The 18657-nt window shown below is 36.4% G+C and overlaps 1 protein-coding gene across 1 annotated transcript; it reads right to left on the bottom strand.

Annotated features, from left to right (window-relative positions):
• Positions 1-220: 220 nt before the first annotated feature.
• On the bottom strand, positions 221-9122 carry stard15 (StAR-related lipid transfer (START) domain containing 15). The gene is made up of 6 exons (XM_058396272.1): positions 8518-9122; positions 6012-6159; positions 5338-5441; positions 4727-4844; positions 3277-3329; positions 221-2022 (listed from the first exon to the last, which is right to left on the bottom strand). Exons 1-6 carry the CDS (start codon positions 8662-8664, stop codon positions 1804-1806), a joined length of 789 nt encoding a protein of 262 aa, XP_058252255.1. The 5' UTR covers positions 8665-9122; the 3' UTR covers positions 221-1803.
• Positions 9123-18657: the final 9535 nt, after the last annotated feature.

Below are 18657 nucleotides of genomic sequence, written 5' to 3' on the forward strand. Positions count from 1 at the left end.
AAGATACTGTTTCATATGACAGCATTATCTTTGAGCGATTAGCAAATGGTGTACTATATTCTATAAAGTAGACCTTCTATCAAGTTGTAGCCAGGTATCAAAATATTCTTGCTATACAGTTAAACAGTATCAGACAAAAAGACGCATTTAATTCCTCCTGTCAAAAAACCACCACAGTAAATGTGTTTAGAATTGAAAATTCAGGAGCAAACAAATGATATACAGTCTGTAGTATGGAAGTTATATTCTTTGGTAAAACTGACAATCACACAAAAACACATAGCTTAAATGTACCAAATAATTTGAAAATGTACTGTGTATAAATTTCGTATGAATCCGTCCACAAATGTCGCTAATTTGATCAGATGCCAACAATGAGAAACATTGCATTACATCACAGTCATAGGAAATACACGTTATTTAAGAAAATAGAACTTTTGCAAATAGGATGTGAAGAAACCCAGAAATCTTGCAAAAGTAACCAGTGTGTGCTGTTTGAAACCAGAGAGGCCTGACTTGAGCAGTTTCCTTCCCTGCAGAACAATCTGACTGATGCAGGCAGGAACTGCTCCAAATGGGAAGCAGGAAGTGTCGGAGACAATGGAGAGTTTGAGGAGTGGTGGCCAGCTGTAGGCTTTTGGATGGAAAAGAGTGGAGGCAGGCACAGACCTCTCTTTCTTGCCAAATGGAGGAGAAAAGAAAAGCAAATTCTCTTTGTGTTAACACTTCACACTCATTTCAAAGTACTAGACAGTGTCAAAAACATTCTTTGTCATGCTTTGTCATCAAATAGTAATTAAAAGTCGTTGTTTTTTTTTCCCCCAAGAGTCTAAAGAGTCTGGACCAGACTGCAACACTAGTTCCAAACAACACAACAACTTTTAAAAGGCTCAGCCAGAAAATGGATATAAATGGTACATGCAACATATTACATGTTAATGAAATAAATAAAGATTTTGTATATGCATGCTTGACTCTTGATGTCAGAGCCTTACAGAAAGCATGCATGCTTCAATCTAATATGAGAATAACACAGAACAAATACATGGATGCATAAAATCATTCCCAAATTACAAGATAAAGATATTTATTCATAAATGAATCGGTAAAAGTGACCAGAGAAGCACACAATGTATATCTGAGAAAGGTAGACAGCACTGTTTTGTTTTTTTAACAAATCCTGAGATCTTATTGATGCATAGGTAAATATTATGGAAGTGAAAATCCCTGTAACAAACCACAGAGTTCTGGAGAACTCTCACTTCCCACAGGTAGGGTGTCCCGGAAATGTGACTGTAAATGTGCAGACGAAACCTACACTGGAAACGTGACATTCGATTCACATTAATTTGAGCAGTATCAGAAAAGAAGACTGGAGTTTATGGAGCCATAAAACACACTACAAAACTAATGCTCACTCACAGAAGAGATGGCTGAAAAAATATCGCAACTGTAGCCCAAAGATTTAAAATTGACCCGCAGTAATGTGCCAATTGGTTTGTGTTCATGTATAAATGTCTAATAGACCTCATTTAGAATAAAATCCTCAAACTTGTATTAATGATATGTGCAATTCTAATAAACTGGGATTGGTAGTGCAAACAATCACAATCATTAATATGTCAAAACCTTGAAAGGAGCACCATTATAGTCATCAGCAATGCATAGCAAAGCATGCATAAGATGCAGCTGAAAACGAGTAAGTCATACTCTGCAGAACTACTGGGTGTAAATCAATGCTCACTGACTTTCTCACACACTCACACATACATGCACACTCATGAAAAAGCAGAGTCTGAAGGTTTAGGTTTCCTCATCTTCGCTGTGGTTCTGGATCTTATCTTCATTCAAGCCACTCTCATCGATGTTCTCCAGCGAATCTGCTCTCTGGACAGTGAGCTCTGAAACGCTCATGCATGGTAGTGTGTTCTGCTCTGGGTACATCCACGGCTTCAGGTTAGGATCATGTTTCCGTTTCCACTCAGGATACTTCAGGCACGCCTTGTAGATCTTCCTCATGGCCTGTGGAGCACCAAATATGTTTGTTAGTCAAAGGCATACTGACAAAATTTTATATTTTATAGTCTCAAAGGTCATCAAAGTCAAATAGTAAACAACTCTTCAAGACCAGTTTTTTGTATGGACTTCAATAAAAAAAAAAGTGAACAGGAAAAAAAATGCTTATGGCAAAGCCATATTTATGCATGCCTGCTTACCATCATACAGTAACACATAAGGTGATAGGAAATTATTTCTCACCAAATGTTTTATGAATATTTTATGAAGTATTAAATTCTCAATGTACATAGAACATTCAACATTGATGGTGTTTAAAAGAATTATTATTATTATTATTATTATTATTATTATTATTATTATTATTATGTGTAAAGGAAAACCTGGTGTGTCTAATTGTGTGCAATTGTGCTTAAGCAAAATTAATTCCTAAGCTTTCCTATATTAATTTCCCCCTTGTAATATTAAGTAAAACTTTTCAAATGTATTTTCTAACATTTATTTTATGGTATATAAATTACAAAAAAAAAAATCCTTCCCCTATTGTTTATGGCAGAACGGTTTCACAACAAACCATATTAAGTTTTTTTTATAATTTTAGTATTTTTACATTTAACAAATTCAGTGTATTGTTTCTCCAATCTATTTCAGTAGATTTATTTTACACAATTAATTATATTACAAAATTAACACAGACTTAACACAAATGCATTATTATTATTATTATTATTATTATTATTATTATATGCAAACCTTGCATATGACAAGCAATGAAAAAAATTTAGTTTGTTCAATATAAAATAAAAACTCATTTTTACAGGCTTGATTGTTGTTTTTAAATAATATATTAAAAGATGGTAGTGTCATGAGCATAGTCACATAATATTTAATGAGGATTCATAATGATGTTTCATTTAGTTTACGGTAGTTTACAAGACTTTGTATTTTTTGTTGTGTGTGTGTGTGTGTTTGTGTTTAGAGCCTTAATTATTCTGGTCATTTAAAATGTTTTGCCTATAAGCTTCATTTGCATTAAACTGGATTACAGGCTTTACATAAATCAGTGAAAAAGACAAAACTAATCAGCTACAGTGATGTGGTTGTGGTTTGTGACCACCAGATGACAGCAAAGGACCATTAAGACTGGTTCTAGAAAACTTACTGTTTGTTTATTCCTGAAGACTTTCAGTTCTTTCATAACAACGAACTATTGTTTAGTATCAGTCACAGAATGATGTTAATCAAAAACACAAGTCTTACCTTTGGTCCCACAAATTGAGAGACTCTATTCACTACCCATTTAGGTAAGGAACCTGGAAATGTAAACAAAAATAAACCTTTATATAGATATATATGGATGGAGGCAATACAACAATTTGAATTACGCTGTCTAGTTAGCCTGTATATGTCAGGCTATATATATAGACTAGTATATAGTTTTTTCCAAAAGTATTGGATTTCCTGTGAAGACTGGATATGACAACCGAGTGTTGTCTATGGGAGAAAAACAAGGCATTTTAAAGGTGAGAAAGAAGGAAAATCATCCAGAGCCATTGCAAAAGCAGTGACTAATACAACAATTTGTCCTGAAAAAGAGGAAAGAAACCATTGGTTTCAAACAGATATTGATCTTGTCATTCAATAAGAAAATACCAGCAGTTGATGAAAGAAATATTGTGAAATCTCTTAAGACACACCCACACGAAAAAAAAACAGACAGTGACATCAGCAACATCCTCCACAAGGAAGGGATGAAGGTTTCACAATCTACCGCCCAAAGAGGACTTTGAGAGCAGAATTATAAAGGCTATACCCCAAGATGCATGCCATTTATCAGTAGTAAGAACCTAAAGGCCAGGTCACATGTTTAAAAAAAAATACAGATGAGCCACAAAATTTCTGAAACCAATATAGAAGAAGAAGCAGAAAAGGAAGAAGAAGCGTGTAATTTTATCGTATTTTTGTCACATATGCATAACAGCACAGTGAAATTCTTTTTTCACATGTCCCAGCTCGAAGTTGGGGTCAGAATGCAGAGTCAGCCATGATGCAGTGCCCCTGGAGCAGAGAGGGTTAAGGGCCTTGCTCAGAGACCAAGCAGTGGCAGCTTGGTGGTGCTGAGGCTTGAATCTCAACCTTCCGATTAACAAACCAGAGCCTTAACCACTTGATATACCTCAACTAAACTGATGGACAGGGCAAAACCTGGAGGAAGAAAGGATCTGCTCATGATACAAAAGAGTTAGTTAATCAGACAAGCAGTGTGGAGGTGGAGGCTTGGCTTGGGCTTCAACTGAGATCTACTGTCCCATATACATCTTTTGATGCCTTTGGAATACAGCAAAAACAAAAGAATTGTCCTTGCTGTTCCACTACTTTTGGAGGGGACTGTATATGCCTTGGTCCAAGAAGCAATATTTAAACATTCTTTTTGTGTATTATGTAAACTGAACAAATCCTAATGTACAATAGAAGGTCAGAGTATGTAATGTATTTACAGTGTATACACAAAATGTCTGTCTGGAACTTTAAAATGGTCATGCACACCGTTAAACATGGAACAGAAAAATCTGCTACCAAGTTATGCTGTTTCAGGTACTAAATATTTCATTTCTGACTGTACTTCCCTGTATTGTTTCTGGAAATGCTTCACAGTTAATTTCAGTTTGAAATTATACCTGTAGAAACACATGAAAAAAAAAAACCTCACCTCTCGGATCTACTTGTGTTAAGTAGTAAAGAGTGCAGCAGTTTGCTCCATTAGACTGGATCAAATATCCGGTGAGTAAAGACACTGCTCTGACATAGTCTTTCTTTGGTGGGTATTGCTGAAATGAGAAAAATGTAAAATAAATTGTCTTTTTTCTCTCTTGGAATTTAATATAATGGAAAAGCATTCAAAAAATTCTGGAAAATAAATAAATAAATCAATCAAACTAAATAAAGGTCATCAATATCAAAATAACAATTACACCAACAAAGATTATGCACCACATGCTTAATTTAACCTGGGTACATAATTAATTAGTGAGACAATTTTGTCCAAGGTCAAAAACCACAAAGAAAATTTTCCCAGGACACAGGACGTGTAATTATTCATTAAGACACAGGGATCAGATCACCCGGCTATTTACTCAATAGCTCAGACTTTTCCCACTGGTCAGAGCTTCTTTTGTTTCAGTCTGCTCTAGGCTGAGACAGCTGTTCTACATGCCAGCTTACACAATACAAAGTACTGTAGCTTTGGATTTGCCAAAACCACTTATAAAGTAGAAACATCTGCACTGCTCCCAGACTAGACTGGAGGACATACAGACATACCGGGTGTTTGACTGAGTAGTTGATTATCAAGTAGTCATTGCCAAGAGGAAGCCATGAACGCATGGTGACAAAATCCCTGTTCTTCAGTGGACTCGGGCATTTCCCTTTGAATGGAAAAGACATGATTTAATGTTAGAAGTCAAGTAAGAACACGAGTGCCTGCAGAATTATATTGCTTTGAATGACACTAAAACCAACGTTATGTCTTAATTATACAAGACATATTCGTACATATTCAATTAAAAAAAAAAACACATCTCATGCTGTATGGTACATTTTTACTAATTACTCAAAAAATTTAATGTATATTATTTTTCCACAAAGCTTTGCTGAAATACTCCAACAATTTTATATTTATCGGTCTTTGGAAGGTGTACTGTTTATGCAATGGGAATCAGACAAAGCGCAATTGAGTTATAGCAAGCACTCCCTAGAAGACTTCAGCCATTAAACTGTCTGTTGATACTATTTACAAATGAATTATACAATTACGTGTTACTACAAACCCTGCAGTGTGTTCCAAGTGCACAATTTGTATTCCTTTCCTTTCCTTCAAGGCCGGGATAATATGTTAAACTAAGTTTTGAATGTTTTAGTGAGCCCCTGAGAAAGACAAATGCAAAATAGGAGTAAAATGATGAGTAAAGAGGAAAGCAAATACTGTGGTGACTCACAGGAATAATATCCTACATCTGCATTGACCGTCAGTCTTGCAATATCAAATGTGTCAATCATGTTGGTGTCCCATTTCTTCCGGTAGCTTGTGTCATGTAAGACATCATACAGCGTTTCTGCACAGACATCCTTGCACACAATATTCATCTAGAAAAAAGAAAAGAAGAAATATTTTCAGATATCCTAGACAGAGAGGTTTCTGTATTTGCTGTTTTTTTGCTCTCCCTCTGTTGCATTCAAGTATTGAATTTAAGCCACACATCTGTGATGGTTAACAATTCATGCCAATAAATTGTTGCACACTGACCTGTGTTATAATATGAATTAGTGACAACATGGGACATGATCTTGAATATGTTAGTACATAGTTGGTTTGAGTAGTCATATCCAATTTGAGCCAAGCGAATCCTATCTAAACTCGCCTCTATTGTTCATTAACTCAGTTTCTGAAGGTCTGTCAGTCATGTAAGACTTTAAGAGCGTTGAGTGCAATGTGATCAGATATTTTATGTGCCTGGAAGGCAAGTAACCATGTAACCCAATCGACTCTACCCCAACATCAGGTAAATAATTCATTCAACACCCCCTCTCGAACCCTAGTGTGAACAGGCCCTCCCCATTTCCACTGGCTTCCACAACAAGCTCTATTTGCTGTCTATGAATGAAATGTCGTCAAAGCCTTCAGTACCTCAATTATTCATGGTGAGGAGCACTTCAGTGCTCCGGAAAGTCGAATGAATTATTCAGAAGGATCTATCATCTTTTAATTTTTCCTTCTTTTTTTGGCTGTACTGTCACTCCTGTGACTCTCCCAGGGCTGACTGCCAGAGTCCGAGAGGTCAGCAGCCAAGCAAGTCCAAAAAAAAAAAGAAAAAAGGCTGACTTGGGTAAACCAGCAGGAGGGAATCAGGTTTCCTCATTCGAGCCTGCCGTTACCACGGTTTTCCACTCTTAATTTTTCAGCGTGTCTCATGGGTACAGCCTGGCTCTGTGAGATGAGCCTTTCATCTGTGATAATGTGGCACAAGCCAAATCAGTCAAGCCTGACCTGTTTGCAGATGTACACACTGAACTTTGTTTTTGCCATTGTTAATAGACCATGGGCATATTTGTGTTGGTTTGTCTATTTGTCTTTTGGGAAGAGAACCGTTTTGTATCACCGTTGAGAAAATATAAACTCCCAAAGCAGAAAGACAGGACATACAAAAAAAAAAAAGGCTAATGATACTGTGTCTGATAATCCCATTATCTCACCTGACAATCTCATTAACTTTCCATCTTATCATTCTGACACAGGATACAGTTCTTACCCTGGAGCAGCAAGCACAGCCTTTTTGTGCTTGCATCAGATGAATTGTAATGGCTTTCAACACAGAGAAAAGATTTTGATTTGGGGTTTACAATGCAATTAGGGTATGCATATCGTTCCAGTTCTTTTAAACTGTCATAATCAATTGTTTTGCAGTGGAAAATGAACACATGCCCAATTGCAGATTTAAGCTATTATCAATTAGATCACTGGTACGTCTTTGCATCTCAAGCAAAGCAGTTAAATGATTTGATGCTTATCCATGTTCTTATCAAGTTTCCTGCATATAAACACCCGTCACTGTCTTGCCACTGACTAATCATAGTGAATCAGAACAAAACCATCTAGTGTTTAATACATAGTCTCTAAGATGTGATGCATAGTCTGTCCATTAAGGAATCATCTCCTGCATGTCTTGATATATCCGACAGCCTCACACTCATTTAAAAGAATTATGTAAGGAACTCATTGGATCCCTATTCGCTTAGGAGGTGGCCAGAAAACGAGAGATGTGGGTTAACCATGACCTGGGAACTTAGTCTGTTCCCTTTTCTCAGTAGATGGCAAGCTGCTTGTTTAGAAAAATGGGGAAATTAGATGTAAATAGGCATGGTTAAACATAATCTGCATAAGTGCATTGAACTACAGTAGTTTGTGATGTGTACAGAATAGTCAAATGAACAGTTCACTGTTGTCACACAGCTGCAGAGAGAATTATATTTCACTATGGAAAAGGTAGAATTATTGTAAGATAGTGAGGCCACTACCAGTGCATGCTCACAAAACCCAAACAAGTCTTTTGCCCTATAGTTAAATTCATCTTGTGTCACATGACGGCATGACATACATGAAGTTTGTGTAGCAGAAAACACCATATGGTTTTACTTTCCTGGGTCCATCACTCTTTCTTTCAGTAAACGGAAATGCAAATAAATAAAGGTATAATCGAAAGATTTGGATATATTATGGATTTGGTGCATTGATGCACATCTCATGCAATTATAACTCACGCATAATCTAAGACGCAGTAAAGGTAAATACTAACAAAATAGCGGGTTCAAACAGCAGATATGATATGTTTAGAGCAGTGTTTTACGCAGTACAGTGTATAGGATATACGGTATCTCTAATATAGGTTTGGTGACTCCGCAATGCAGCGCATGTAGGTTACCCAGAAGCCCTTGCGCAGCACTTGCCTTAAGTTTTTGCACTGTTTTGGTCTCCTCGTCTCGGCACCACACCGTCACACCAGCCTTGTTGTAGCGCTGTATCCAGCCCTCATGGCTTTCACACTGCTCCTTGAAAGACGCGAAATCCGCGTCGTCCGGAATTTGCACAGGCATCGTTCCTACCTTAAACACTACCGCTTCCCCAGCCGAACGACGGAATAAACCGGAAACAGCACTTTCATAAAGCCCCTTCTGAGCACGCCTGCCGTGGGTAGGCTAATAAATAAGACCCTCGTTAATTCCTTGCTGCTTCCGCACGAGTTGAAAGGTATAAAAATGTTTCGAGCTGCTTCATTTAACGCTGAGGATGAGATGAGAGAGGGTCAGAGGAAGCCCCAGCAGGTGTGTTAACACGGAGCAGGTGCACTTCAGCATCCGCACTGGTGTCAGTCCAAGCGGGCGGCGTTTTAAAGGGGCGGCATCGCGTTACCCTGCAGCCCGCTCTTTTCACGTGGGACAGCCTTTATGGACTCATTTATTCAGACCTAGTATCAAATGTCACGACTGTCAATTCAAAGCCATTTCTCTTCCGTGAATGTTTCTTGTTTCGCTTCAGCGCCGATCTGTCCGTTTAAAAGACCGTGGTCTGTCTGTGCCAGATATTAACTAGGTGTGACGTCATTTCTGCCCACAATGCCTCTTTGCCTTTCCCTATAGATAATAAATGAACCAAAAAATCCTAATCCTGTAAAGTGTTTTTGCTTTTAACATTACTATGGAAATGCATTTTTGTTCCTTTTCTGCGATAAGGGCCTGGGTTAATTTTTTAACTTTTAGATTTTGATCCTGAGCTCATATCATTGTCTGTGTGAAGTTTGGCATGTTCTCCACTTGTCCCTGTGGTTTTCCTATAGCTTCTCTAGTTTGTTCCGTCCTCCCAAAAAACATGTTGGTAGACACTGTGATGGACACTTGACAATAACACCTACATTATATTGTCGAAAGTTTTTGGACACCCCTCCAAATCATTGAATTCAGGGAATACCCAGACATTTTGGACAATTTCATGCTCCCAACTTTGTGGGAACAGTTTGGGTATGACCCCTTTCTGTTCCAACATGACTGTGCACCAGTTTGGTTTGGAGGAACTTGACTGGCCCGCACAGAGTCCTGACCTCAACCCTACAGAACACCTTTGGGATGAATTAGAGCGGAGACTGCAAGCCAGGCCTTCTCATTCAACATCAGTCCCTGACCTTACAAATGCGCGTCTAGAGGAATGGTCAAAAATTCCCATAAGCACACTCCTAAACCTTGTGGAAAGCCTTCCCAAAAGAGTTGAAGCTGTTATAGCTGCAAAGGGTGGGCCAACTCCATATTACATTCATGTGCATGTAAAGGCAAATGTCCCAAAACTTTTGGCAACATAGTGTATATGAGCTTAAATCGGAAACCGATTGTACCTGGAGGAAACCCCTACAGCATGGGGAGGTATGATGTGAACATGCTAACCACTAAGCCACCATGTCCCCACTTAGTTCCAAAATCATATTATAAAGTTGTACCTGCACCTCCTCTTTTTGGATCTCCGAGTTGACGTTCCAACCCACACTAGTGAAGTTCACTGTGGTTAAGGTTAGGGCTCTGTGCATGCCACACACAACAACCTTGTCAAATCATGATTTTACAGTGCACACTTTTGCATAATGACAGTCATGCTGGAACAGGAAATTACCTTCCTCAAAATGTTGCCACATAGTTGGATGCATACACTTATCTAAAATGTCTTTGAATGCTGTAGCATTACCGTTACTCTTCAATGGAACTAAGGGGCCTAACCTCAAATCCTAAAAAACAGCCCTATACCATCCTTCTTCCACCAAACTGTTGGCATTGTGCATTTTGATAGGTAGCTTTTTCCTGACATTTGCCAAACCCAATTCATCCATCAGACTTCCAGACTGTGAAGTGTAATTCATCACTCCAAAGAATTTTGACTTTTCCAGAGTCCAGTGTCGGTGTGCTTTACAGCACTTCATCCAACGCTTGGCATTGTGCATAGTGATCTTATGTTTGTGTTCAGCTGCTCAGCCATGGAAACCCATTCATGAAGCTCTTGACACACAGGTCTTATGCTAATGTTGCTTCCAGAGACAGTTTGGAACTCTATAGTGAGTGATACAACAGAGAATAAGCGATTTTTGATCTCTGTGCATTTCAACACTCAACAGTCTTGCTTTATGAGTATGCCTGGTGTATCACTTCACGATTGAGCTGTTAGTGCTTCTAGATGCTTCAATTTCATAGAAATAGTGATTACTTACTTGCATACTTACCCTAACCCTGGCGTAACTGGTGTCCTATGACAGTGCCACGTTTACAAGTCACAAGTCACTGAGTTCTTTAGTATGAGATTGAATGGAGTGTATGAAGATTTGCATATAGAAATTTCATGGCTATACACTTGATTTTATGCATCTGTTTTCCAATGGGTGCGACTGAAACATGTCAGCATACTCTGGGCCATATAGTGTAGAATTGTTGCATGCTTATTGTGCCCTTTAATGTATCCTATCCAGAATATATTTCTGCCTTGAGCCCAATGGCATTCACCATAACATTGGCCATGATAGATTACTGATGCTAAATAAATAAATACATGAAGAAAAATACAGTAAGTAAACTCAAAATTTTTCAGTAAGAATAGTAGATGTTGTTCATGGAGAAAAACTCTATCAGCTGTGGAAGCACAGTGCCGCTGAGGCTGTAATAGGTGATAGCATTTCACAATTTATTGGTAAGGTAGTGGCTATAGATTCCTGTTACAATGACAAAAATAAATAAAATGCTGCACAATTACCCTTAGATATTGTGTTATTAATTTTAGTTAGTCTTCTAAGACATATTGGTTGTACAACTCTGTATTCAATTTAATCCTTCAATACTTGATTTGAATACATGAATATTCTGTATTTTTGTGTAAATGCCACTCGCATTTCCATGCCTAAATGTCACTACACTTACACTGACGGGCCATTTATATTCAGCAGTGGGGTCATGTGATGCATTGATGCACCTTGAAGCTGATTATTTAACAGCACACACTGAAGTGTTTTCTTCCTTTTATACCACAATAATGCTAACATTTTTGTTTTCATTTGTTTGATATAATTAGATTTAATGTTGTGAAACGTCCACGGAACAAGTTAGTTCCTGTTATTGTTTATGGTGAAACTGCTGTTCCCTCACCAGCATCTTTTTTCCTCTCTCTCTCTCTCTCTCTCTCTCTCTCTCTCTCTCTGGAGCTTTTTACAGAGAAACCAAAAATCCACCTGTCCTGAAGACTTTGTCATGTCAGAAAACTTGCTAAAAACAACATGCTAAATAAATGTCTCCACACAGAAAGCTACACCATATCTATATCAATAACTGCACACATTTATGTACTGTATAATGTGCCATATACTGTAGGTCCATGTGTTGTAACTCTAGCAGTGAGAGGAACACTGCTAGTTATTGCAATTTAATACCCTTCCAGTGTATATAGACACATCAAACTTACGATTACGTTTACTCACACATAATGTGTTTTGATTTCTGACCTAGAAATATGAACAAAAACGTATGTATTTATAAGAATAAACATAAAAATGCATTAAGAAACTGCAAATGAACAACATTAGTACTTTGTTACAAAGTCATTACTGGCAATTATAGCCTCGAGACAACTACTGTAAGACGTACTTAGCTGAAATATAAGAGTTGTGGCAATATTTTTGTTTTATCTTTTGTTTTAAAAGAGTTTTATGTCTACAGGCTCATGTACTGTTTTTTATTTGGATGTCTGTGTTTCTTTCCTAGTGGAGAGTTTTAGATGGGTGTAGGAATAGAGATGACTGTGCTGTTCATTGCTTATTATTACTCGTGTAATTGTTGTTCCTGCTGCTTTAAGGTCATCCTGGATCTATTTTAAATGACTGATTTTCTCCTACTGTTCTTAGCATTAGTCAGAGTGTATGTTATGAAATCTTTCATGGCCCACCTTCTAGAGCAAGGGTGTGCTCATTTTTTTCTGTGAGGGCCACATAATTTTTCCTTTCTTTAATGGGGGGGCCATGTCAGTCTGTACTAGAAAATTACATGGGCCAGAGTGACTGCTAGTATTTTTGTGGAGATTTTATTATGATTTTAAATGTATTTATTATGCCTCCTAATGCTAGAATAGTTTATTATTTTGTTATGCACCGAACAGACAAATGATCATTACTTTTCAAGAGATATATGGCCTATTAAAAGAGCATTATTGCTAACATAATGACATTTTTTCATATTCATTGCTACTGAAATCACCTGTTTGTTCACAATGGTACGTTATGTTGAATGTACCATTCTGTTGGTAGGTGACAAATAGTTAGGCTAGATTGATAACTAAGGAAAATTTTAGTTTGAAAGCCAACTTTTATTATCATTTACAGATATAAGTAAAACACATATTTAAAATTAAATTAATAAATATGTTTTTGGCATTGTTCGGAGGGCCGGTCCAAATGTGGGGGCGGGCCACACTGGGCCCGCAGGCTGTAGTTTGGGGACCGACTGTTCTAGAGACTGTTAGTTCTTCATGAACTTTCCACCTGTGTATTATCAAAACAGTTATAGCTCTATAGCAGTTGTTTAATATTGTTGCTTAATAATGAACTTTAGGAAGCTCTTTTCTATTTCTTTGCTATTTCTTATTCTGTAATCTTCCACTCTAATAGCAGCAATAAATGTGTTTGCAGCATTTATGTTTTTCTTTTATGTAATGTTTACATATATGTATAGATCTTGAATATAGTGACTGAATAATTTTTAATCTTTATTTATGTTTATGAATACTTTTTTTTTATTCAAAGTACAAGGTTAGACATTATGTATGTAAAAATTGAAGTAGATATGTACTGCAAGAAAACTGAGTAACAAAAATCAAAAGTGTCTGAATACTTTATAATAATTCCCGTCACTGTAACATATTAGAAGTTGCACATTAATATAAACTTCATTGCCAAACCTGCAGCCAGTGTCGTGCTGTTAAATAAAATTAATTTTATACAATCAAGAATTCAAAGCACTCTGTCAGAGAGATTATTCGCCAGCTCTGGAAAACAGAAAGAGGCTACATCAACCAGACAAAGGGACTGGATTCTTCAAATATTTTAATTGTAGCACATTACTAATAGACTGTTAAATGGGGCTAACAGATACTAGCATAGATTACTTCTACAGCTGTGACAGCCATAGGAAAATCTAAAGTAGACGTCACAATACTGTCATGATGTAAAAAATAAATAAATAAATAATCAAAAAAGTCAAATTAGTCCATACTGTATGCATTATTTTTCATCACAAAACAACCTAAATGAGCAATAATTTCTGAGATGTTGATGAACACAATACTGTATTTTTATGAATGAATTCAGATTGTGATAAATTGAAAAACATATTGTTTAATTTTTTTTTTTTATTATTTTAAGCATTGATTTTTTTTTTTTTATTTAATTGAATTAAGCAACTCATTTGAAACAGCTGTGGTGTACCACTGGCCCTCTCTCTCTCTCTCTCTCTCTTTCTCTCTCTCTCTCTTTCTAATTGGCTGTTCAGTCCAGCAAATCTGTTCCAGATTAGTGAAACGAAAGCAACCCCTTTAACACTCTATATGTGGTGGAAGGTAGCGATTTATTTGGACACTCTCTTTAGTACAGTACAGTTTGGGACATACAGGAGACCAGTTTTGAATACGGGGCTGAAACTGAGGCCTTCTGCAATATAGCCTACTGCCATCTCCTGGTGTTGTAAATCATATACTTTCATTCTGGCACAAAACGTACAGACATGCTGGCCTTCACATGTCATTTTTGAGGTCTGTTTAAAAAAAATGTGAGGCAATTCTCAGTGGTCCTTCATTAACACATTTTCCTCATTGTTGACTTGTCAGGGCCCTAAGGAAATATGAAAGGGCTTTTTAAACTTCTTATCTGGAATACCAATTAAAAGTCATATGTATATTCATTAATCGAGACTTTAAAAGCACTTCTGTAAGTCTGTCTGAATAAGGGCACCTGCCAAATGCCATAAATGTAAATGTAAATCATTTACTTAACTGCTCCGTAGAAAATAACAGGCCTCTGCATCCATGTCTTTTAGGTGACCTCTCCTAACTCAAGTCTAATTTATTTGTAACCTGGTCCCATGTCAGCCACAAAGCACACTATTTACACTTTTAGGAAACATTATTTATGCTGCTCCTTACACCTGTTTAAAGAAGACATACCGCAATGTCCAGTTGGTTGAGATTCAAACAACCGTATTTTGAAACTCACAGCCAAGCAACAACTGTCTTCCACACTCTGTCATCTGCAGTCATGAGCCACTGTTCCAAGTGATGAGCTCATGCAGGCAACAAAAAGCCATTGAGAGCCAATGTGGTGTACCACATCTAAAACTTGATCTTTTTACTCACCTAGAAAAGTGCCTGTGTATGCATTACGTCCGATAATGGATTGTATTAAAAGGTACATCTTGACTGCCAAATGTAAGGGTTCAGATAAACACAGGATATGTGAGGTGACGCCATCCTTGAAAAATGCTAGAGAAAAATAAAAAGAAGGTTTTTAACAGGCCATAGTGCAATAAAACTGTGCTCTTATGATGTGGGTTTAAAGAATTCATCTTATACTCATTCAAACTCATACCCTGCATTTGCAGAATACTGTAACAACATAATGTAACATTTAAGCATATGTGTTGTCATTAGTTTAACATTATACCTTATTTATACTGCACCTTGTTAATGTAAATCTTTTTCTGGCTCCAGTGAACCTATACGTTGATGCAGGAAGTAACAAAACACAATAAGGAAACCACTATTACTCACTAGTACAAGGACATTAGAAATATCTTCAAGGTAACCATTTTTCCCACCCCTATGGCTGTGGGAAAATTGAGTATGCAGCTCATATTTAAGGTGGAATTTATAGAAAATTAAATTATACTCATTTCAGTATGTTTCCTGAGAAAGTGACAGGGTAGGTACACAGTTCAATGGAAAAATGGTCATACTATTCCTGCACTTGGAGGATTTTAAGAAAAGGAATGTGGGCTTCTAAGGCTGGAGCTGAGTTCGACGTTAAACATAGGGCCCCATGGTAATGTCTGTCGGACATGGCCATAAAAACTAATAGGAGAAACAGACCTCAACTGGGTAACATCATATTTCATCTCTGACCTGGAAAAACAAATAAGAAATCTGTATGATTGTCAGTTTACTACTTTCATGAGTTTCATAAACAAATGTTCATCAGTTTTAATTTTCTGGATCTGAATGGTGTATTTAGTGAATTTAAATTAGAAATAGGCCTGGATTGTTTTTTTGGAGTCCATTTTGTGTTGATTTGTTTGCCTTTGAACAGGTAAATACAACCAGAGACATCAACACAGACAGAGCACACAAGGGAAGCATTTAAGGGTACTTTTACTAGGGATATTTTGGCTATAACAGAAGACATTGTGGTATCATTATTGCCTAGGAACACACGGGGTAGTTGTAACTCGTGAAGATGGTAATTCCTTATTCCTATCTGCTGAAGAGGAATGAGCTCAACTGCTGTTCTGTTTCAACAATATACAGTTGACGTGGCAGACATGTGTATCCCAGGAGTTTATCACCATGCAGCATCTTGGGATCTTGGCAGGATTTTTTTTCTTTCTGCACTCATTCAACAAGGGACTCAATTATTGCATTTTAATCAAGCAGATCTCATTTTCAGAGCAATGGAAAAGCCGATGAAATCGAGGAATATTTACCGGACATTTTGTGAATATCTGCTGGACGTTGGACAATTTTGCCGAAGTAGAGCCCCAGAAGAAAATGCCATACAGCTAATGGACCATTATGAAGGTACAGATGAAGAAAAAGAAGCCTTTTTTCACTACACTTGTTGATTTATAGGTTTAACCCTAACCTTGGCCTTGTAGAAATTTATGTGAAAGAAAAAAAAAAAGCAAATCACCCAGGCCTGTCATATATACATTTTCATGTTCAAGTTAAGTCCACCCCTTTTCAAGATATCTTCTAGTTTCTTTGGCAGGCACATGCTTTGTGGTTGACTGAATCAACATTCATTGAATTATTAGTGCAAGTTTCTTACCAACCCTCCTGAGTGTATGTATTGGGTTACAGCAGTGTATTTGTGGACTGTTTTGGGTCATGCACAATGTGAGGACATTAATGCTATACAGTGTGGCATTTTAAAAATGTTGGAATGCATGAAAGAAAAATCAAGGAAAGATTTTTGCTCTGTTTACTTTAATGTGATCCAATTGGGTATGAAATTAGCTGCAGTTCAGTGAAATGCCAACTGGATATGCAATTACAGTGATATTGTTTAAATATAAATGCATTTCATTTAAGCAATAGGTATATGACCATGTGCATGTGTGTGAGCTAGGGCATTAAATACAGATGACCAGAATGCTAAATGTGTTCATTGTTCATTTAATATACTATATCTTAGTCTATATCTTCACTACAATAATTAAATAATATAATGTTTGCATGAATTATATTTAAATGAGTACCCCAAACCTATATATATATATATATATATATATATATATATATATATATATATATATATATATATATATATATATCATCAAAAATATACAAATGCACTGAATGCAATTAGTAATCTTTAATAATAGTATTGTGAAGTGATATGGAGAATTATTTATTCATAAGTAATTTAAGTGGAATTTCAAAATGTGCTTTTCCTTTCAACTGACAAAGAGCTCTTTATACCGCCTCTGTGAAAAATGGAGGCGGATAGATTACAAGGTTTATGAATCTGCTTAAATAATCTAAAATCCCAGCTGGTGACATTTAAAAATAAAAAAAAGGCAATATGTGCTTTGCAGGTGGGAGTGGACATTTCTCAAATAGCCATTTCTAAAGGTATACACATATCTGCACCAAACCTGACACTAGATAACTATTTTATTAGAAAAGAAACTAAGGGTGTGGGTGTCTGTTTTCACATTAAGAAGGGATTTTTCTGTTTCTGATGGACATTTTTCCTGAGGGTATTAGGGAACTTCAGTGTTTTGAATGTCTGTCGGGGACCACAGCCAAGTCTGTGTACTGAAATGAACTGTTGAAAAATATGCTGATGCCTTCACAATTTCAACGCATAAACCAACATCTGTTTCCTGTTGTCCTATATTAACATGTTCAAGGGGATGTGATGAAATATTGCATTTGATTTGGAAAGTGATTAATTTTAACTCACAGAAGGAGAATAATATCACTGTATTGTAATATATATGTAATGAATTCTATTCTACCTATATGTTAGGTAATCAATATACTGCTGTGAATGTGGTACCACATATCAAAACTACTGAAAAGGATTTAGAATTAATAAACAAGGAAGCTACTAAGTACATAGGAATCTACACATCTAAAGCTACATTGTACTAGAATGAGCCATGCTGAATTCTACCGACATCACAAGTTACTAACTGAACTAAAGGGACATTACCATTAATAATAAGGAGCAACTCATTATATGATTAAGAAAATAGGGGACATTGGTCACTAAGGCACTTTGGTTGTTGGTGAAGCTGAAGAGAATATAAAATAGTATATTAAAATTATATATATTATACAGTTTTTTTATTTTTTATATTTTTAGTATATTTTATATTGATACTATATACTATATGTAAAAATAAGTGTAAATACAGTACTAAATTAAAAGATGTGTCTGTATATATATATATATATGTGTGTGTGTGTGTGTGTGTGTGTGTGTGTGTAGTGTAGTGTAGTGTAGTGTAGTGTTTTCCATTTTATTTTTAATGCAATACAAAATTTAATTTTGTATTCGTATATCTCTCTATGAAGCAAAAGTGGCACAGTGTTTGATATGTGATGGAAATTACAAGATACAGTGACTTCTTACTGATTTCTTTAGCCATTCACCACTTTGCTTGGTCACTTAATAACTCAATAGGGCAACCTTTAAAATAATGTCACTTGAAACTTAAAGTGTTCTGTTGGTGGAAGAGTTCAGAAATAAAAATTTCAATGCCTTTAATAAATAGAAAGAATATTCAGATAATATTTGA

The sequence above is a fragment of the Hemibagrus wyckioides genome, linkage group LG08 (assembly GCF_019097595.1).
Source record: "Hemibagrus wyckioides isolate EC202008001 linkage group LG08, SWU_Hwy_1.0, whole genome shotgun sequence".
In the NCBI taxonomy this organism is placed as follows: domain Eukaryota; kingdom Metazoa; phylum Chordata; class Actinopteri; order Siluriformes; family Bagridae; genus Hemibagrus; species Hemibagrus wyckioides.